Genomic DNA, 23,093 nt, shown 5'->3' with positions numbered 1-23,093 from the left:
CTTTTCGGAAAGGGTACAACAACTATCGTTCCTTTTAACAAAGGATACTAAAACTACCCTTCCTTTTATCAAAGAATACTAAAATTGCACTTCCATTTATCAAAGGATACTAAAACTGTCATCCTTTTATCAAAGGATATTAGATCTACCCTTCTATTTGGAAAGAATACTAAAACTACCCTTCCTTTTGGGAAGGATACTAAAACTTCCCTTCCTTTTGGGAAGGGTACTAAAACTACCCTTCCTTTTGGGAAAAGGTACTAAAGCTACATTTTCTTTTGGGAAAGGGTACTAAAACTACCTTAACTTTTTTGGGAAGGCGTACTAAAACTATCTTTCGTTTTGTGGAAACGGCGCTTAAACTACCCTTTCTCTTGGAGAAGGATACTAAAGCTGCGCTTTCTCTTGGGAAGAATACTGAAGCAGCGCTAACTCTTGGGAAAGAATACTCCAGCCACGCGTTTTCCTTGAGAAAGAGTTCTCTTATAAGAAATGGTACTAAAAGTGCACTTGCTTTTGAGAAAGGGTACTAAAACTGTCCTTCCTTTTGGAAAGGGGACTAAAATTACCCTTCCTTTTTGAAAACGGTACTAAAACTATCCTTATTTTTGGTAAACGGTACTAAAACTACCATTCCTTTTGGGAAAGGTTACTAAAACTACCCTTTCTTTTTGGCAAAGGTTACAGAAATTTCCCTACCTTTTGGAGAAAGGTACTAAAACTGTCCTTCCTTTTGGGAAAGGGTGCTAAAATTACCCTTCCTTTTGGAAATCGGTACTAAAACTACCATTCCTTTTGGTTAACGGCACTAAATCTAAACTTCCTTTTGAGAAAGGGTACTAAAACTACCCTTCCTTATTGAGAAAGAGTACTGAAACTTCCCTTACTTTTGGAGAACGGTACAAAAACTGCCCCTCCTTTTGGGAAAGTGTACTAATATAATCCTTTCTATTGGTGAACGGTACGAAAACTACCCTTTCTTTTGGGTAAGGATACTAAAACTACCCTTTCTTTTTGGGAAAGGGTACTGAAACTTTCCTTCCTTTTGGAGAACGGTACTAAAACTGTCCTTCCTTCTGGGAAAGGGTACTAAAATTACCCTTCCTTTTGGAGAAGGGTACACTAAATTACCCTTCCTTTTGGTAAACGGTACTAAAACTACCCTTCCTTTTGGGAGAGGGTACTAAAACTAACCTTCCTTTTGGGAGAGGGTACTAAAACTACCTTTCTTTTATGGGAAAGGGTACTGAAACATTCCTTTCTTTTGAAGAATGGATGCTTAAACTACACTTTTCCTTGAGAAAGGGTATTGAAGCTTCGTTTTTTTGGCAAAATATACTTAACCTACTCTTTCCCTTGGGAAAGGGTAAAAAAATACGATTTCCTGCTAAAAATGGTACAAACATTACGGTTTCTTTCTGGAAACGGTACTGTAAAATACTGTACTAAAAGTGCGATCTTTCATGGGAAATTGTACTAAAACTATGCCCTTTGTCAGGAAATGGAAAAATGTTATGCTTTCTTAGGGAAATGGTTCAAAAACTATGCTTTCTCCACGCTTTTGCTTGGGAAGCGGTGCTGGAACTACGCATATGCTTAGGAAAGGTTACTTAAACATAAATTGGCTTTCCTTTAGGAAAAGGTACTAAAACAATATTTTCATTTTGGAATGGCACTAAAACTACCCTTTCCTATTGAGAATGGGTAAAGGGTACTAACACTATATTTCCTTTCGGGAAAAGGTACAAAATTTGCTTTTCTGATAAGAAAGTGTACTAAAACTGCCTATTTTCAAGAGAAAAGGTACTAAAACTACCCTTTCCCAAGAGAAAGGGTACTAAAACTATAATTTTCTTTGGGAGAAGGGTACTTAAACTATCCTTTAATTTGGGAAAGAGTAGCGAATTCTAAAACTAGGGCTTGTCTTGGGAAAGGTTATAAGAGGGTAATAAAGGGTTCTTCGAGAAAGGGTACTAAAAAAACACAGCAAGTCATTCAGTGCTACCGAAAACGAAAAATTTCCCATGAACATTCCAATAGGGAACAGGGGCAAACTTCTCACAAATCAATGAGTGCTGTTCGATTCAAGTATAGTCGACACGTTTTACATGGCATAGTACTTCACAAATGTAGCCAGCATTAAGAGGGAATAATCCCCGCAGAACATTTTTTCTGATGTTCTCGCCAGGATTTGAACCCATACGTTCAGCATCATAGGCGGACATACTAAACTCTGCATTTCGTTGGACTCCACCTTTCACCTTAGCGCTACTGGTGAACTAAATTCACTGGTGTTATTATAAGGCAATATATTAAAGCTAATTGCTCCGATCGATATTCGACCGATATTTTAGACACATCATCTTCTTCGGAATTTCGGTCAGTTTGGTTCGGCTGGACGGTGTCATCCTGCGGCTGTCGAATGATGCGAGGTACGTATGCATAGTCCTCGAATCGAAATTGTCCTGGAAAAGGAACACCGAGGAAAGAAGCCTTAAGTCACTGTGCGTTTTTTGCTCCTGCTGTAAGTTGTTCGGTAGGAAGTGGGGGATAACCCCTAAGATGATTTATTGTATATATATGGCCATCGTGAGATCAGTAATGACCCATGGAACACTGGTATGGTGGAATACCGTAGAGAAGAGGACGTGTGCAAGGGAGTTCGAGAAGGTACCGAAACTGGCCTGCGTCTGGGTCTCAGTGGCACTGAAATCCGCACCGCAGGTAGGCCTGGAGGCGATGCTGGATATGCAGCCCATTGAGGCCTATATTCGTAACTGCGCTGTCAGGGTAGCTCTTAGGCTGAGGGAGTTCGGCATGCTGAAGGAGGATGGTTGCGCCCACAATTCGATTCTGGGTATTATGGATGCGGATGGTAGACTCCGACTTTCTGGCACCAGTGCCGACTGGAGTGAGGGCATTTGCAATTCGTTTTCCTGAGAGGGATTAATGGAGGACGAATGCTGTACTTGAGGAGGATGTGATCTCGATTTACACTGATGGCTTCAAGATGGAGTCAGGGACTGTCTTTCAGGCAGAGTTCTGTGCCATTGTAGTGGCCGTAAGGAAAATTTACCACCCTCAAAACTCAGAATCTATGTGGACTGTATGCGCAAGGCCTTGGTTTCGAGGATGGTATTGTCGAGATGCGTGGCGTTTAGTTTGGCGTTCCTGGATAGGTTCCGGGTCTATGATGTGACGCTGACATGGGTTCCTGGGTATGAGGGGATTGCGGGGGACTAGGCGGACTGGTCACCGATCTTGCCTACGTGCCATTTGTCGAGCTACTGAATACAGTAGAGGGAATGGCCAGAGCGGGGTCGGGGGCGAGATGGAACTCGGTGGATGGTTGCCGGACTGCAAAGGTGCTCTGGCCTGTCATCGACCGGAGGAGGACGAGAAAGTTGCTGGCGTTCGATAAGAGGTCGATGAGTACCTTGATAGGGGTTATAACCAGGCACTGTGCCACAGGACGCTAGGCGTCGCGCATGGGAATACTGCACAATGTTTTCTGTAGAAATTGCCTCGATGAGAATGAAGAGGATACTATTGAGCACTTGCTGTGTTTATGTCCGGGTCTGAGGGGACGTAGGCTCTCCTTTCTGGGTACCTCTGGTAGGTCTCCTGAGATTTGTTGAAGGAACAGGTTGGTTCCGACGGGCGTGCCATAAGCTCCGGCGTAGGTACATCCGTGCTTGCGTCGGGATGGCCGTCTCTTCACCCCCCGCTCGGGTTCTCCATTCCTGCTTTTTCTTTTATTCGTGTATAACCTCTAGTCTGAGGTCTTACATCTTCTTTCTCTTCCCTTTCTTTCTGGTGCCACAATGCGCCAGACTGGCCTCCGAGTGAACTCACCTTTGGTGGGCAACCAACTTAAACTAACCTAACCTTGGGTAGGCAGTCTTTTAAAAGGTAATATGGGATTAGATGCTCTCTAAGAACGGTTAGGCTATGGCTAAATTTAAGTTTTATTTTTCTTTCTTGAAAAGCGTATTTCCTGTAATAAATATTGAATTGTTATAGATTCGATTATTTTATTTTGCATTTCGCTGTATATAGATATCAATAAATAAAAATAATGTCATAATACAAAAATGAACTTTATGATTCATTCTCTTTCTAGCTTTCAGTATGCTCGACTATCCCTCGAATTCATCGTTGGCTTCCAGCAGACAGGGCATCATTTTGCATTTCTCCACAATTACACGATCCTTGCACTTATAGCTCATCTCGATGTTGAGTAGAGTGCGTGTGCGCTGACGATATGAACTATCGCCACAACTGGCTGTACACGGCGTCCACACTGACCATTCCGAGTAGCGGCATTCATCCTTTCCCTCGATCTGTGGCGGCTCGAGCTTCACATGATTCGCGGGGCGTCTGCGATCCTCATAGTTTTGGGGTACATAGCCACCCACTGAGTAGATGTCATCACAACGCTGATAACATTTCTCAATGCGCACCAAATGTTTGGGACAAGGTTTGCCACCATATTTCGGGGAACGCAAGACTTTGCGTGTTTTTATCTGAGCGCCCTCGCCACAGGTCACATTGCAGGCATGACTTACCCAATGGCTGACCATGCAATCGATGGGCTCCACATTTAGGCTTTCGCGCTGCAGTTCCATTTTCTTGCGGGGCAGGCGACAGGTCTCCTCGCATTGTTCTTTGGAATTGAATTTATTGCGATTCTTGTCACATTTATCAGCCCAAAAAATGGAACACTGATCACTCATGTGGTCATAGAACCAATAATTGACCACATCGCTATCACGGCAATGGCTGGGCTTTAGGTCTTCATAGCATAGCGGTGGCACAATGGCATCACAATTCAGGGTGTTGCAGCTAACCACCTCTCGGCGTTTAATGTGGCGGCAGGGATCGAGAGTCGAATCATGACCTGGTTTCTTGACACCATAGACTTGGTCTTTATTCCATACAACTCGCTGCCGCTCACTGGTACCCTTGTCGCCGCAGGGACCCAGGCAAGGAGAAAAATCCGACCAATGGGATACACCACATTCGGGAGGTATATAGTCGTCCAGTTGGTGACTAAAGCTTTCCAAATCGCGATAACGTACATTGTCGTCAATGTTGCCAAAAAGAGATCTACTGCCTTCGACTTCATTATCTTGGCCATCTTGATTGTCACTGTCAGCTCCTTGGCCATTGCCAATGTCTCCGCCACAGGCAGAGGCATGACATATCCGCTTCTCTTCCAATATCAGGCGAAGAATGGGCTGAAAGAAATTCCAAAAATTTTACGAAATTGATTTTTTTTCGGGCAGTTGACATATTTGTATACCCTCCACCATAGGCTGGGGCTATTCTAACTTCGCTATTCCGTTTGTAACACCTCGAAATATTGATCGTAGACCCCATAAAGTATATATATTCTTGATCATCTTCACATTTTAAGTCAATCTAGTCATGTCCGTGTGTCCGTCTATCTATAGAAAGCACGCTAAATTTCGAAGGAGTAAAGCTAGGCGCTTAAAATTTTGCACAAATACTTCCTATTACGGAGGCCACCGTTGCGCAGAGGTTAGCATGTCCGCCTATGACGCTGAACGCCTGGGTTCAAATTCTGGCGGTAGCAACAGAAAAAATGTTCAGCGGTGGGTTTCTCCTCCTAATTCTGGCAACATTTGTGATTTACTATGCCACGTAAAACTTCTCTCCAAAGAGGTGTCGCACTGCGGCCGGCCGTTCGGACTCGGTTATAAAAAGGAGGCCCCTTATCATTGAGTTTAGACTTGAATCGGGCAACACTCATTGCTATATGAGAAGTTGACCCCTGTGCCTTAGTGGAATGTTCATGGGCAATATTCGTATTTACTTTCTATTAGTGTCCATATCGGTCCATATTTAGATATAGCTCCCATATGAACCGATCCCTAGATTTTACTTCTTGAGTATTAGAGGACGATATTCTTATCCGATTTTGTTGATATTTAGTACAATAAGTTTTCCAATGACCTCCAACTTGAGTGCTAAGTATGTTTCAAATCGTCCCAAAAGCTGTTATAGCTCCCATATAAACCGACCTCCCAATTTGACTTCTTGAGCCTCTAGAGAGGGCAATTCTTATCAGATTTTGCTAAAATTTTGTACTATGACGTCTTCTATGACATTTAATGGATGTATGGTTCGAATCGGCCTTAAACCTGCTATAGCTCCCATATAAACCGATCTCCCGATTTTACTTCTTGAGCCTCTAGAGGGTGTAGTTCTTTACCGATTTAGCTGAAATTTTGCCCAGTGACATCTATGCTCTCGAATATTCGTGACAAATATGATTTGAATCGGTCCATAACCTGATATAGCTCCCATGCAAATCGATCTCCCATTTTATTTCTTAAGTCCCTCTAGGGAGCAATTCTTATCCTATTTGGTTGAAATTTTGCGCAATGGGATCTACTGTTGACTTCAACATCCAAACTAAGTATGGCCCGATAAAGTTTTTGATAAAAAGTACTGTACCACTATTTCTGATAGAACCGATTGGAACTACGATATCCCTGGTAACAGAAGTTACATAGACTTCTGTACGGATGGTTCCAAACTAAACGACCAGGTGGGCTTTGGGGTGTACTCTAAAGATCCAGAACTGGTCATATCGAAACAGTTACCCGACCACTTGGCATAAATATCTTCTAAGACAGTCAGGCAGCTATTAAATCCCTGGAGAACATATTTCTGAACACAAAAATCGCACTCGATTCTCGCAGATCTCTCAACGAGATGGCTGACCAGTTCAAAATTCGTCTATTCTGGGTGCCGGGCCACAGAGATATCCCAGGGAGTTGTAGAGCAAACGAGCTTGCAAGACTAGGAACTACCTTACATACTTGAATGTGGGTATGCCTCTAGCGACATGTAAGCTAAGATTTCTGGACCAGGCCCGAAGGATAACGAATGATAGATGGTCAAAAAGTGGGGGCTGTGAGCATTTCAAAACTATGTGGCCTAATCTAAACTTAAGGAGGTCCACTGCTTTGCTGTCATTAGCTAGAACATACGTCTCAGTCATTGTGTCCGTCATGACAGGTCACTGTCTCATCGGAAAACATGCTGACAGACGGAAGGTTGCCAGCGCCGACTTTTTCTGAAGCTGTGCGGACATCGAAGAAGAAGAGACTATAGAACACCTTCTGTATGTGTGTCCCGCACTAGCAGTCAGAAGGAGCTCCACTTTAGATTCTCATTTCTTAGAGAACCTGTCTGATTTAGCGGATGTGAACATTCGCAAGTTATTGGGCTTTTCAAAGCGATCTGGATGGTTCAACGGTAGGAACTGGAAGGCATCTTCCTTCTTCTGTTCTTGTGGTATCACAATGGACGAAAACGTCTGGGTGAGTCTGACGGCAGACTGCCACTTAAACCTAACCTAACCTAGAGAATGTGAACATTTGCAATTTATTGGGTTTTTAAAGCGATCTGGATGGTTCAACGGTAGGAACCAGAAGACATCTTCCTTCTTCTGTTCCTGTGGTATCACAATGGACCAAAACGTCTAAGTGAGTCTGATGCCAGACTGCCACTTAAACCTAACCTATGGCCCGAATAGGTTTATAACCCGACACAGCTCCAATAGCATAGCAATTCTAATCCATTATCTTCTGTTTGCCTATAAAGAGAACTTGACAAATGCAGTCCATGGTGGAGGGTTTATAAGATTCGGCCCGGCCGAACTTAGCACGCTTGTACTTATTCTATTTACAAACCTGACATTTTTTCTTGGCTCCCCTGGTCACATAACGTCTCTTTCTTGTCTCCAAGCCCTGGCCACAGGAAACCGAACATGAGGACCATTCACCCCAATCGGTTACAGCACACTCTGGCATATCGGGAGCTCCACCATAGACAGTGTCTTCAACTACCAAATTGTCGGTTTCACAGGCGCTTCCCATGCATGCTTGCTCCTGACGCAGACTGGTGCGACAACGCGCACGTTGGGCTGCTGCATGATTTTTGAACTCTCTGGTACGATACTGGGTACCAGGGCCACATTTTGCCGAACACTCATCCCAAGGTGACCAATGGTGAGTGGCACACTCCAAGGGTTCATTTTCAGCTGAAAGGAAAAATAGAGAAATTTTAGTATTTTTGCAGTTGTTTATACTGCAGATTGCCTGCTTACATTCGGTGTTATCACAAGTCTTCTCATATAATATGCGGCGATTTAGATAGACGGTAGCCAGTGGTTTCATAGGAGCCCCTGTGGCATCATAAAAGGGGGAGCGAGGATCATTGGGTGAATTCGATTTGATGCGACGCACAACATCGGGGGGTACTTGAGGTTGATCAGCGGACTACAAGAAAAAGCCGAAGAGAAGAAAGTGAGCAGTTAATAGAAATAAGGGAAGATAAACATAATTGGGATTTTTTTCTTACCATATAGGAAGGCCCCATATCCGTGCCCACATCCCAGGGATATAAATTGTAGATTTTAGTCTCCACCCAAGAACAATTGGACAAACACAACTCCAAACCCGAAACGCCAACAATCCAATCGGGCGAAGGATCAATGCGGGAAACAAATGAAATCACATGATGCTGGGAGTCCACACGGAAGACGGCATGAGTTTTGCCCGTAACATCGGGATAAGAAATGCCACGGGCTTTGATAATAGTGCGAATTTGGTCACTCTATAAACCATAACAAAAGGCTACAAAATCTATATTTTTAATATTTCTAGCTATTTGTTACCTTGTCCTAAAGTTCCGTTTCCAAAGTTTTGGTAGAGCCATGCTCGGCAATTTCTCTTACACCTTCGCTGGCCATCTCACCATATTGCCAAAAACGATAGTCCACAGTATGGGAGGCCCCTATGATATCACTAAACCTTGTACGCCAACTGTTGGCGGGAAAATCCTTGGGATGGGTATGCCTGGACCATTTACCCTCAAATGTCAACTCATATTTGGCCTCATCACAGGCACAACAAGGATCCACTATGGTAGGCTGACTGTCTATGTCATCGATTTCTTCCTCACACAATTTCTTAGTCAAGAAACCATCATCCATAAACCAAACATCACGATGTTGCAGTACAGTAGCACGCAAGAGAACACAACCCATGCCAGTGGCTGCAGGAGCCACCCATACCATATCAACACGATGTTTGACATTGGTGTTGGTATTCTCCACCAAATTGGCACAGCGTGGGCTAAAACGGGTCTCAGCCAAATCGATGATCTCAAAGGTTCCCACCACATCCATGGCATCCACACCGCCATTCTCGGATTCCACACCCAGCAGGAAGCTTATAAAGGTTTGATCATTGGAGGCTATTAAGGAAACTAGGAACAAAAGAGGTTTTTCTTAGTCTATATGGGGGTTAAGTTTGGTGGTTAAGTTTGTGCCTACCATTGTATTTTTGTCCCGGTATATAAGTCTGAGGATTGCCCACTATCGATATGGCATAACTTTCATCTGCTGGCGATTTGGCTGCTGTTGTGCCATATGGCACTCGATTGCAAGCCAACGCTATATTGAGAGTCGCTGATATGGAAATGGCCAAAGTCAGCCAATTCATATTTGCTTCGCGCGGTACTGGCCTACACAAAAGCCAAAACCAACTTGAAACCTAACTGAAAAATCATATGAATATCGTTAGTTGTTGAGTGCAGAGTGGGGTGGTGGGAAATGGGATGGGGAGGCTAAAATAATTTATTTTGGTTTGAAATTAATATTTGCCGCAATTGGCAAGCATGTGGCATTGGTGAGTGTCAATTTAATGGCAATTTTAGTGTAGGTAATTCAATATTTTCACCCAAAACAACCTTAACACAACAAAAAACCGGCAGAGGAACAAAACGGTGGCGTCGAAAATTAAATTTTTAAATGGAAACAGATGGAACCAAGAAAACCAAATTTTCAAAGATCTTGGAAATGGATGGAAACCTTCTATCTTTATAAGCAAGGGGACCACCACAACTCACTGTCCCAAATTTCGGCGACATCGGACAATAAATGAGCCTTTTATTGACCCAAAACCTTAAATCTAGAGATCGGTCTATATAGCAGCTATATTCAAATCTAGACTGATTTGAGCCAAATTAAAGAAGAATGTCGAAGGTCCTAACACAACTCCCTGTCCAGAATTTCGGCGACATCGGATAATAAATGAGCCTTTTATGGGCTTAAAACCTTAAATCGATAGATCGGTCTATATGGCAGCTGAACCAATCTGGTCCAAATTGAAGAAGGATGTCGAAGAGCCTAACACAACTCACTGACCCAAATTTTGGCAAAATTGGACATCTAGAGATCGGTCTATATAGCAGCTACAGCCAAATCTATATGGGGGCTATATGAAGTAATAGTCCGATATAGCCCATGTTCGGACTCAACCTGCTTTTGGACAAAAAAAAAAGAAAGAATCTGTGCAAAGTTTCAGCTCAATATCTCCATTTTTAAAGACTGTATCGTTTTTTCAACAGACAGACGGACAGATGGACGGATATGGCTAGATCGTTTTAGATTTTTACGACGATCAAGAATATATATTCTATATAGGGTCGGAAATGGATACATCGATGTGTTGCAAACGTAAGGACAAAATGAATAATCCCCCATCCTTTGGTGGTGGGTATAAAAATTCGAGGAGAATGGTGAGATAGCGTTGTCCAATTACGGTAACGTGACGATTGGCATAGTCGACGGCGCACAGTGCAGCTTTTAAGTACTCTAGAGCTCTAAAATTTCGCACAGGGGTATATTTGTAATATAGAAAAAAGTGGAGTATGGTCCAAATCGATCTATAACCTGGTATGGCTCCCATATAATACGATTTCCCGATTTAACTTCTTGAGCCTCGAGAGGTTGCAATTATTTCCCGATTTGTCTGAAATTTTGCAAAATGTCAACAGTTAAGAGTTTAAACAACTACCACAAGTATGATCCAAATCGATCTATAAGCTGATATAGTTCCCACATAAACCGAACTGCCGCTTTTATATCTTGAACCTCCAGAGGGAGCAAGAAGTATCCAATTTGGCTGAAATTTTGCACAATGACTTCTGCTATGACTCAAAAACCCCATCTCAAGTATAGGCCTAATCGGTATATAACCTGATATAGCTCCCATATAAACCAATCTCTTGATTTGAGTTCTTAAGCCTATAGAAGGCGTTTACTTTAACCTACGACTTTATTCCTGAATTGTATTTTCTGTTTTACTGATTTCTGGTGTTTAGGTTAAGTTTTGGGGTTTGGTGGATTCAGGAGACTATAGTTACATATTCCGACGAGCTTTTTTGTAGAATTTTTTGATATGGTAGAATCCCAGCTAACGTCTTCATAAGCCACGACCTGAACCACAATCCCTTGTCAGTCGGTTTTACGTACCGGATTGACCCGATGAATCCCTTTATCGGGAAGGGCTGCCTCCTTAGTGTACAATACACTGCTACAACAACAGCAACAATAATGACCTGAACCAAACGAATGTGAACAAACCGTTGTAGTGGCCCTTGACTTTTCAAAGGCATTTAATGCGGTCAGTTTCACCACACTCTTTAATGACATTATCTGATCTGATCTGATCTTCCGAACTTGACGAGAAGGTGGATTGTAAACTTGATGTGCGGTCGCCAGTCCTACATAGAGGGAATGTTCTCTTCCCGATGCTTTTTAACCTATACCTTACTAAGCTCTATTCTGGTGAAGGGGAATAGTATCGGTGAGTATGAATAAACATCGATCTCCAAGACCTTGCAGAAGTTTTCAGAAGTCACAACTTGTTAATCTCTCTCACGGAATTATTAGCCACTCTTTTCACCATCTAGACAAATAAGGTCTTAATAGGGCTTGAAGTTATAGCCGATGGAAAAAGAATTCCAACAGTAAATCAACCGAATATCCTAGGGGAGATCCTCGATAACCTCTTTTCGTCGTCAGGCCATGCTACTACAGTCTGCGATAAGGCTGGCAGCACTTGGGGTACGGAATAGTGAATAGTGTAGCGCCAATGTGAAGAAAGCAGGAGTGAGCAATACGCAGTGGAGAAATCTGGTCAGCCTAAAGATGACAGATATCGATCAAAAATCTTAACATTAAAGATCATAGTGAGCTTCTCTTCAATAAGAGTTTTCATTGTGGTATTCGAAGAAAAATGAAATTTTTTGAAGGGGGAAGTTATGCCCTTAATAACGAAAAAGAACATCAGCGAAATGTCCACACTTACAGGATCCTTTCCCCTCCATTAAATTTTCCATAACCAAATCGCAAGGTGGCTGCCCTATATCCTCCATAGAATCAAATCACATCACAAACTCTATTTTTGAGGTCTTGAATTGACGCAGGGCTGTTGGCGTTACCTTATCTTACACGTGGTTCCAAAGGAAGAAGTCGCATGGTGTTAAATTACAAGATCTCGGTGGCCAATTGTGATCGCCTCTTCCAGAGATGACACGGCTTGGAAACTTTTCCCGTAAAAGAGCAATGTTGCATGTATGGCACGTAGCGCCGTCTTGTTAAAAGTAAATTTAAACAGATTTTCTGAAAATTTTGCACAATCTCTCCAAATTTGACTTTTACTATGTGTACCGATTTTGGTCAAAATCGATTCATATTTAGGTCCAGATCAGGTCCCATATATATTTTCGTCCGATTTTGATTAATACTGCGATATTTTGGTGATTTGTAAGCCAAACTCACAAAAATTTGGCACAAAAGATTTTTTTATGATTCTGGAGATCACTGGTGAATTTCTTAGAAATCGGTTCAGATTAAGATATAGCTCCCTTTTATATGATTCGCCCGATTGTCACTTTTAGGCACATTTTGCAAGCACATACATCCGCTATCTTTTCAAAACTTTGCACAGCGATTTCTGCTATAGGGTATCAAAAAGGACGGCTTTGGCAGACTTTAGCCCAAACCATTTTTTTTCTATCAACCTACACGCAGGGGATGTCCCCTATGAGTGCAGTGCATTGCCAAGGAAATTAAGAATTGGAGGGGGGAAAAGGATGTAATGTTTATTGACATTTATCTTAAATCTCTGGAGGTCAAAGTGGGTGGGAAAAACTTTAGCCGGAAGTCGATTTCACATACGAACGGTTCGGGCGAAATAATAATTCTCTATATAATACATTGTGCGGTCAATCAATTACAAACGAGTGTGAGTTCCTGGAATGTCTAGTATCCCTGACAAACATCCTTACATCAGGAATAAAAAGACGAATATCAGACGAAAACACACGATAAAACTACCGATAGAACAGCGCCAAACAACCCACATTCTGACGATGTTCAAGGGTGTCAATAAAGTTGGATAGCCTACTGTCCCCAATCAATGCCATCGCTCTCCTCTGTACACGGTCCAGTAGCTCCACGAACGATCTTGAAGCTCCAGCCCATAAATGTGAGTTGTACTCCATTTACGGCCTTATGAAAGTGGTGTAGATGTAAAGAAGATCAGATGGAGTGAAGTTATTCTTACACCGTTTAAGGAAGCCTAAACATTGCTTCTTTCGACACTTCGAATACATGTTTAGTCCAACGGACATCACTTTGTATTTTCCATGCCCAGAACATCAAGAGCTTCTGATTGCTCAACATCTATACCGTTGATAGACAAAGATGATCGTAATGGGTCAGCGAATTGTTTGTGTGACAACAAGCAGCACTGAGTCTTCCGTGCATTAAAATCTACTCGATTCATTCGACCCCACTGAGAAATGGCCAGCAAATCCTGGCAGAGTGTATCATCCATAACCCGCCTATGGTCAAATGAGTACGAATGACAGAGATTACTGTCATCCATAAATGAGTAGATCGTATTCGATGTCTGACTCAATAGATCGTTGATGAAAATAAGAAAAAGAGAAGAACAAAGAACAGAGCCTGGGGTACACCTGCGGTCAATGAGAATCCTTTTATAACGACTCGAATAGCGAGATCTCTGCGAAAGCTCGAAAAAAATCGAACGAAGCCATTACCGACAAACTCTGATAGTAGTGCACCGTGCCAGACCCCATTAAATGCCTTGGAGATATCCAGAGCCACAACCTTACTCTCACCAAACTGGTGGATTGAGCGACTCCAACGTTTCGACAGAAGTGCCATGAGGTCGGCCGTAGAGCGATTTCTGCTGAACCCATACTGTTGGTAGCTAAGAAGGCAATTAGACCCTAAATACCTCGCAAGATGGTGATTAACCATGCTCTTCATGATCTTGGAGAGAGCGGAACATATCGCAATTGGCCGATAATTGGCAGGGTTGTTTGCCTTGCCCTTCTTGGGTATTGGCTGAACGTTCGCAACCTTCCAACGCACCGGGAAGACTCCCGTACGGTAGGCAAGCTTGAAAAGGTTGCGTAATGGACGAGCAAGCGTCGAAGAACACCTGCGCAAGACAAGTGTTGATATGCCATCCGGGCCCGGGAACTTATTTACGTCTAGATTCTCAAAAGGCCTTTTAACTCCAAGAGTTCGAAAAAATATCTGGGGCATGACGCCAGATACATTTTCGATTGATGGGAGTGGTTGATTGCTATCTGGCAGAGAAGAGTTCACTGCAAATATATCAGCCAACAGGTTAGCCTTATCAACTGGGTCAGTGAACGTTTGATCATCCTTAACAAGAGTTGGAATAGATGAAGAACTACCCTTTCCCTTACCCTGTTTTACGAACGACTTGGATATTGACTTCTTGAGCCTCTAGTGGTCGCAATTCTCGTCCGATTTGACTAAAATTTTGCACGTGGTGTTTTGTATCACTTCCAACAACTGTGCTAAGTATTCTCAAAATCGGCGCATAATCTGACTTCTTCAGCTTTTAGAGCGCGCAATTCTTATCCGATTTGGCTGTAATATTGTACGAGGTGTTTTGTTATGACTTTTAACAACTGTGCTGAGCATGGATCAAATCGGTTTATAACCTGGTATAGCTGCCATATATACCGATCTTGGATCTTGACTTCTTGAGCCGCTAGAGGGCGTAACCCTCATCCGATTTGGCTGAAATTTTGCATAAGAGTTTTTGTTATGTCTTTCAAGAACTGTGCTTAGCATGACGTAAATTGGTACATAACCTGATATAGCTGCCATATAAACCGATCATGGGTCTGGACTTCTTCAGTTTTTAGAGGGCGCAATTCATATCCGATTTGGCTGAAACTTTGCATGAGGTGTTTTGTTATAACTTCCAATAAGTTTGCTTAGTATGGTTCAAATCGGTTTGTAACCTGGTATAGCTGCCATATTAACCGATCTGGGATCTTGAATTCTTGAGCCTCTAGGGGGCGCAATTCTCATGGTGGAGGATATATAAGATTCGGCCCTGCCGAACTTAGCACGCTCTTAATTCTTTTAACTTTTTATTTGCACTTTTCAATATTTCATTGCATTCACATTCATTCACAATAGACAGATTTATGGTTAGCAAAAGAAATAGCGTCACTTTCCATAGTTGTTAAGGGCTTTTCCCTACACCTCTAACCAATAAAATACCTATATACAAAGGGCAATGATGCACAGGGGGGTTATCACTAACGATTGCGTTTCAATACTCAATTAGCAGTGTCACATTCATATGGATTCTGGAATTTCCTTTCAAAATTCTATAACAGCTATCGATTCAATTTAAGTAATTTTGTACTTTTAAGGCTTAGATTAAATAATCTTAATACGTTTCAATTGAATTAATTAATATGTAGATAGTTTTTTTTTTTTTTGATGTGTTGCGGGATCAAATCTCCTACACTAGAATTAACAGCACTAAACAAACTCACACAAGCACACTCACACTCGATGCCCACAGTGGATTACACCCAATTGTCAACGTTGGAGTGTCACGTTGTTTGTATGCCAAACAATTTTCGCTTTCGCCGCTTTCCGGTGTACGATGTTCAGTAGTTAACGGTCAACTGAAACTGCAATGCATTTCAAATGGCTCAGGCTTAAGTATGAGAGTATAATTTAGTTTAAGCTAAGCTCTTTGGAGAGATTGTCAGGCAAAATATCTCTATTCTAAACTAGAGAGAGAGAGAGAGAGAGAGAGAGCAAAAATGCCATAGTGCAATTACCCAATTGTTATTGTCTCTGTTGGCAGATGCAAATGCATCACATAATTGGTTCTGTCGGACAGCCTTGCTTGCTGGCTGCTTGCTCATCCGGTTGACATGGTGTAAGTTCCGGCATTTACTTTCGTTTTGGATTTTATTTACACTCTCATATTCATAACAACAGAACAGAAGTGACAGCTCACCGAAAGCTTGGTGTGGGCATTGATGAGTGAACACTGGAATTGTTTACATTGTGTAATAAAATTGAATTTTTCAATATTTGCATGAAAAATTGAGTGGATTACACTATTCAACAAAATGAAAAGGGGTGTATTTGTAATTTGTAATTTATTGACACCCGCACAACAAGAACGCGTGTTCTTATGATTATAGTACGGGAAATTAATCCTTTTAAAGTTACAATGTTAGACAAAGTATAAATAAATAAATGTAAAAAAAAGAAAAAAAAAATCAAATATAATAAGCTTGAAACTAACAAAATATAAATAGGATGTTAATTTGAGTAATAAATCAAAAATAAGAAAAATATTGGTATACAATTAGTTACCGCTCACAAGTCAAAATTAACACTTGACATATTTATTTTTAAAAAGACTTATCTAGAATCCCTAAAGTGATCTAGTAATTTACCTTTAAATGTTACAACGTTACTGATGGTTTGAAGGTCGTGCGGGAGAGAGTTCCAGAGCTGAACGGCGAATATAAATAGATGCCATTGAGAGACTAAGCTACGGTGTATCATTGGAATCAATTTGTTTCCTCGGTTCGACCTTGCAAATCTGATTCTCTCAAATAAATGAGATGGTGCCTGTGTATATATTATCCTATGTAAAAAGGTCAATGACCTCATGAGCAAAACATCACGAAATGATACACCATATAAGGATCTGGAGAAACGGAAAGTGGAGTCTTGTCGACGAAGACCATATACATAGCGTACCACACTGTTGAAGAAAGTATCGATCTTACGACTGCTTCGAGAATCACAGTTTGCAAATAGCTCACAACCGTAGAGTAGGCTAGGTATAATATATGACTTTGCCAAAAGTATTCTTACCCAAAGAGGAGTAAGTTGTTGAGTGGACCAAAGCGAGCGAAGCTTTGAATACCCTTGACCAACAGCAGCATTAATATGGTCTGTCCACGACAAGGTACTGTTGAAAGTCACCCCCAGGTTCTTTGCACGAGCCACGATCTCTAACCTCTCATTAGCAACAACAACAACAGGATCGCAAGTGAAACGTGAAACCCTTTTCTTAATAACCATGCACTTCGACTTGAGAGGATTAAGGCACAAGCCATTAGCATTTGCCCATTCATAAATTCTGGACAGGTCATGGTTCAGCATCCTGACATGGTCGTCTAAGCATTCCTTCGTGCTACTTATATAGACCTGCACATCATCAGCATACATGTGGGTCTTACAAAATGAGAGCTGGTCTGGCAGGTCGTTGCTATATAAAGAGAATAGAATAGGGCCCAAGATTGAACCCTGGGGCACTCCTCGAATAACAGGCAAGGGACTAGAAACTGATGACTTCGAAACCACGGATTGGGTACGATTGGAGAGATATGACATGATTAAACGAACAGACGAAGACGAGAAATGAAACAGGTTTTTTAATTTTGCTGCCAACATATCCTCCGAATTTTTCAGTGTTACTATTTCAAATTGGCTATAGGTCCCTTAATGACAGGGGGATTTGACGTGGTTCTTATCCAGCAACCATGGGTGCGTGGAGGAATGGTTCGTGGACTAAGAATTCCAGGATTTAAACTACTCAAGGGTACGGGGAATGGGAGACACAGAGCCTGCATTAGTGCAAAGAGTAGTCGAAATGTTTTTCTTCCTCCGTCGCTAAGCACTGAGGATTCAGTAGGAGCCAGCCTTGAAATAAATAAGTCTCATTACTGGCTGGCTTGCCTATATATATGGCACATGATTCAGAGATGCCGCTTTCAAACCTGATTGAAGCCGCTTCTACAGGGAGAAAGAGCCTCATGGTAGGAAGTGATGCTAATGCACATCACCAGGTATGGGGTGTCAACGAAAGGGGTGAGCTGCTTATTGAATGTATTATGAGTTGCAATCTGGCGATTTGTAATAAAGGTGATAAACCGACCTTTATTACCAGGAACAGGCAGGAGGTACTAGATATCACCTTTATATCGGAAGATATAAGCGCAAGAATATGCGACTGGGAAGTGTTGGATGACCACAGCTTCTCTGATCATTGTTATATTAGTATCAACCTTGGGGAAAATACTTCGGCTAAACAGAAGAAAGGGGGACTGGGATACATTTCGCCACAAATTCTGCACGATTATCCCTTCTAGACCGGAAAAGGAAGTGGAAACTGCGTAGGATATAGACATAATGGTCAAGCGGATCACGAAAGCACTGAATGACTTGCTTGTGTCAGCATGTCCTAGTGCAAACCCAAGGGGCAAACAGCGATCGCCATGGTGGACCCCAGAATTGGTTGGTCTAAGGAAGGGCTGCAGAAAAGTCCTCAACTGGACGAAACCACAAGAGCACCACAGGATTGGGTCATCTATAAGGCTGAGCTAAGAAAATATAAGGACGAGCTTAGAAAGGCTCAGAACAAATCTTGGGTAGAATTCTGCAGCTCCGTGGAGTATAGATCTGAGGCCTCTAAGCTAAGGAAGATTCTATCCTCGAGACCTATTACGGTGGGATATATTCATAAGTCAGAGAATGCATGGACAATGTCAAGTGAGTAAACACTAGAACTATTCGTTGATACACATTTTCCAGGAAATTCTCCAATGGATAATGTGGCGTCAGAAGAGGTATTCACTGGTATGCATTCGTCGGAGGTTATTGGGGAAACTGTGTCTGGGCCGAAAATCCTTTGGGCGATAAGAAGTTTCGATTCCTTTAAGCCGCCAGGCCCTGATGATGTATAACCGGTTGAATTATAAGCTTCGTCTGATAGACTGGTTCCTTGGCTTAGTGAGATATACTCTGCTTGTATCAGCATATCATATATATCTGTGGGATGAAGGGACACGAAGATCATTTTCATACCGAAAGCAGAAAAAACATACCACACGAAGGCGAAAGATTTTCGCACTATTAGGCTGTCATCCTTTATGCTGAAGACTCTTGAGAGGTTGATGGGAACATATCTTAGGACAAAGATCCCTGGAGATCGCTTGTCTCGGCAGCAGCATACATATAGTGAAGGCAAGTCCACTGAAACAGCCCTGCAAGAGCTAGTAGGCTACATAGAGGGTTCCCTCGCTGTCAAGGAATATACAATGGTAGCATTTCTTGGCATTGAAGGTGCTTTCAATAATGTAAAACCGACGTCAATCATGAAGGAGTTGGAGTTTCTAGGCATCAACTCTACCGTAAGAAAGTTGATAAATAAGTTACTTACTAAAAGATGCATTACGGCAGGCTTGGGATTTGTGGATCTAAAAAGATGGGTCAAGGAGGTGTACTGTCTCCTCTTCTTTGCCATTAAAAATATATTGTTGTTTCTGGAAGAAAAATGTGTAAAAGTGGTCGCGTATGGTGATGACGAGGCAAATGCAGTTAGGGGAAAGTTTCCCAGCACTCTTAGAGATATACTTCAGGATGCTCTATGTGCAACAGCGAAGTGGGATACCGAAAGTGGTCTAGGTGTTAATCCATTCAAGACAGAAGAAGTTCTTTTCAGCAGGAGATGCAAGTTGCCTACAGCTGTACCTGTCTCCTTGGGAGCAGAGAATGTTCCATTTAGTGAAAGCGCAAAATTCGGGTGTTTTGCTGGATAGGAAATTGAACTCAAATCCATCATTTTGGAAAGGACAAGAAAGGCAACTCTTGCCCTATACACCTGCAAGAGAGCCATTGGCAAAAGTTGGGGATTTAGACCACGCGTCATGCTTTAGGTGTATACTGCAGTTGTTAGACCTATAATGCTATATGGTGCTGTGGTCTGGTGGACGGCGCTTCAAAAGTCCTCCTACTATTCAATACACAACTGGATGGCTTGTTGGTGCCTCACAGCCGCACTGGGGACGACACCATCTGATGCACTGAATTTAATGCTACATCTATTGCCTCTGGACATTGTGGCTAGACAAATTGCAGCGACCACTGCCGTGAGGCTAAGGGAACTTTCTCTTTGGTCATGTGGCAGCTATGGATACTGTGTTATCGTTGATACAATGTCCGATGTTCCAGTCAGTGTGGATTACACCCTGCCTGAGACGCTTTTTGATAAAAATTACTGTACCACTATTCCTGATAGAACCGATACGAAATCCCTGATAATAGAAGTTACAAAGACTTTTATTCGAATGGTACCAAACTAGATGACCAGGCGGGCTTTGGGGTTTACTCTAAAGATCTAGAACTGGTCATATCGAAAAGGTTACCAGAAATCCAGGCAGGCATTAAATCCCTGGAGAACGTATTTCTAAACACAAAAACCGCCTTCCAGTGTCGCAGATCTCTCAAAGAGATGACTGAACAGTTCAATAATTCACCTGTTCTGGTTGCTGAACCACAGATATATCCCAGAGAATTGTAAGGCGGACGAGCTTGCGAGACTAGGAACTACCTTACACTTGGCAGGGAAACTGGAATCTGTGGGTATGTCTCTAGCGACATGTAAGCTAAGTTTTTAGGATCAGGCTCGAAGGGCAATTGATGATAGATGGTCACAAAGATGGGGCTGTGAGCATTCCAAAACTATGTGGTCTAATCTAGACTTGAAGAGGTCTACCGCTTTGTCTCAATCATGGATCGCACTTATCAATTTCTTTGGCCGATATCTCTTTAAGGACAAACAAAGTATAATGGATAAGAATTGTCATGTAATTTAAGCTATACCAAGTTATGAATTGGTGCCATACTTGGTTCTGCTGTTGGAGACCAAAGTGGAAATTGTTGTGCAATATTTCAGTCAAATCGGTTAAGAATTACGGCTTATAGTGACTCAAAAAATAAAATTGGGAGATTTGTTTATATGAGAGCTGTATCAGGTTATCGACCGAGAGAAATGTAGAGCAGAAGAGCTTGCGAGACTAGGATCTACGGTACACACTCCAAGACAACGGAATTCTGTGGGTATGCCTCTAGCGGCATCAGGCCCGAATAGCAACGAATGACAGATGGTCACAAATGGGGAATTGGGAACATTCCAAAATTATGTGGCCGAATCTAGACTTGTAGAGATCTGCCGCTTTGCTGTCGCTGGCTAGAACAGACCTCTCAGTCTTTGTGTCTGTCATGATAGGTCAGATCGGTAAACATGGTGACTAACGACTTCTGCAGAAACTGTGAGAACGTAAAACATTTGCTGTGTGTGTGTGTTCCGCACTGGTAATCAGGAATATTTCCACTTCAGGTTCTCATTTCTTTAAAAACTTGTCTGATTTAGCGGATGTGAACATTCGCAAGCTGTTGGGCTTTTTAGAGCGATCTGGATGGTTCGTCGTTAAGAACTAGAAGGCATCTTCCTACTTCTGTTGCTGTGGTATTACAATGGACGAAAACGTCCGAATTAGTCTGAGTGCAGACTGCCAACACTTTGTTTTTGATTTTTTTTGGTGTAGTAAAGTTTTGCTTTCAATTGACATTTCCCAGCATTGCCATAGCTGTCATATGGAAAACAGATACTTTTTTTTTAAATTATTTAATAATATTGTAGAAGATAGAGAAATTAGTTTTCCCCTGTTAACAACGCAAAGAAAGATTTGAGGAATAGTTTACTTAGTTCAATTATAAAACGATCCAAATTTAGTGCAAACTTAAGTATGGAACAAACGGTCAATGAGGATTTAGGTAACATAATACAGAAAAAAAGTAAATGTTCATGAATTTAATGGTTTTGATGTTCAAGGTACTGCGGTTGTCTCAGAGAGTGAAAGCCTAGAGCTGGCCAGCATTGGAGAAAGTTCGGAAGTTGCTATTAAATCCATATGTGCCAGTAAGGACCATTCGCTCAAGGCTACTGAGTCTAATACGAAGAAGACTGGCTCAAATATACCACAACGAAAAAATGTAAGTATGAAAAAAATTCAAAAAATGTTGGAAGGGAAGTTCTAAAAGCCAGCGAATTCAAAGCAAAATCTTTAGTTTTCCAGAGATATTTAGATCTGTAAAGAAGGTGGCAGGCGCATGTAGCAAATCCTATGCATACACGTTTTTTTGTGTGAACTCCTTGGGGTTATGATTTTTTGCCGCTGCTTACCCACATGAAATAAATGACGCAGTGTGTGTCTGCTGTGTTAGTTTGTTAGAAAAAGAGAGAGAGAGAGTGGGAGAAAGAGGGAGCGAGAGAGATAAAGTAAGGGAGAGAAAGGTAGAGAGAGAGATAAAGTAAGGGAGAGAAAGGTAGAGAGAGATTGGGAGAGAGTCTGAGGCAAAAATTTATAGAGCGTACCTCCGATTTCGCTGAAATTTTGGTAGATGTGGGTTGATCCCAGGAACAAGAATCTGAAGTCCTTTTTTTTGGGGCAAAGGCCGTGGAGCCACACAGGGGTGAAAAACTCCCGCTTTATGAGTGCTCTAATCTAGACAATATGCATATCAACTGTTTGGTGTGGTTTGCATGCCGGCTGAGTCAATGGGCCATACTTCTTCGTCGACAATGCCAATCGTCACGTTACCGTCAATGGACAAAGCTACCGCACCATGCTCACTGATTATTTTTGGCCTGAATGGGATGATATGGACCTGGTCGACATGTGGTTTCATCAGGATAGTGCCACAAGCCACATAACACACATTACAATCAATTTATTAAAGGGTACGTTGGATGAGCGTGTTATCTCACGAAATGGCCCAGTCGATTGGCCACCTCGTTCATGCGATTTGACGCCTTTAGACTATTTTCATTGGGGCTACGTCAAGTCAATGGTCTATGACCAAGTCGATGACGCACAGTAAGAGAAAATATTTGACAGCCCGAACAATTTTTCGAAATACCGAGGTGGCCAACTTTAGGGTCCTGTCAAAAGGAGCCCGGACAACCTATGGCCTTCAAATTTTGAAATCAGAATCGATTTGGAGTAAACTTCCCAGATGTTGT

General features: G+C 42.1%; 1 protein-coding gene across 1 annotated transcript; it reads right to left on the bottom strand.

The window, feature by feature from the left end:
• Positions 1-4,014: 4,014 nt before the first annotated feature.
• Positions 4,015-15,888, bottom strand: LOC106081070 (spondin-1). The gene is given in 7 exon segments (XM_013242782.2): positions 4,015-5,240; positions 7,728-8,077; positions 8,144-8,315; positions 8,398-8,652; positions 8,714-9,306; positions 9,374-9,597; positions 15,762-15,888. Coding segments are annotated over 6 exon segments (2,640 nt in total). The 5' UTR covers positions 9,543-9,597; positions 15,762-15,888; the 3' UTR covers positions 4,015-4,139.
• Between the last annotated feature and the right edge of the window lie 7,205 nt (positions 15,889-23,093).

Source organism: Stomoxys calcitrans, chromosome 5 (genome assembly GCF_963082655.1).
Source record: "Stomoxys calcitrans chromosome 5, idStoCalc2.1, whole genome shotgun sequence".
Taxonomy (NCBI): Eukaryota; Metazoa; Arthropoda; class Insecta; order Diptera; family Muscidae; genus Stomoxys; species Stomoxys calcitrans.
This window is presented reverse-complemented; position numbering and strand designations above follow the sequence as displayed.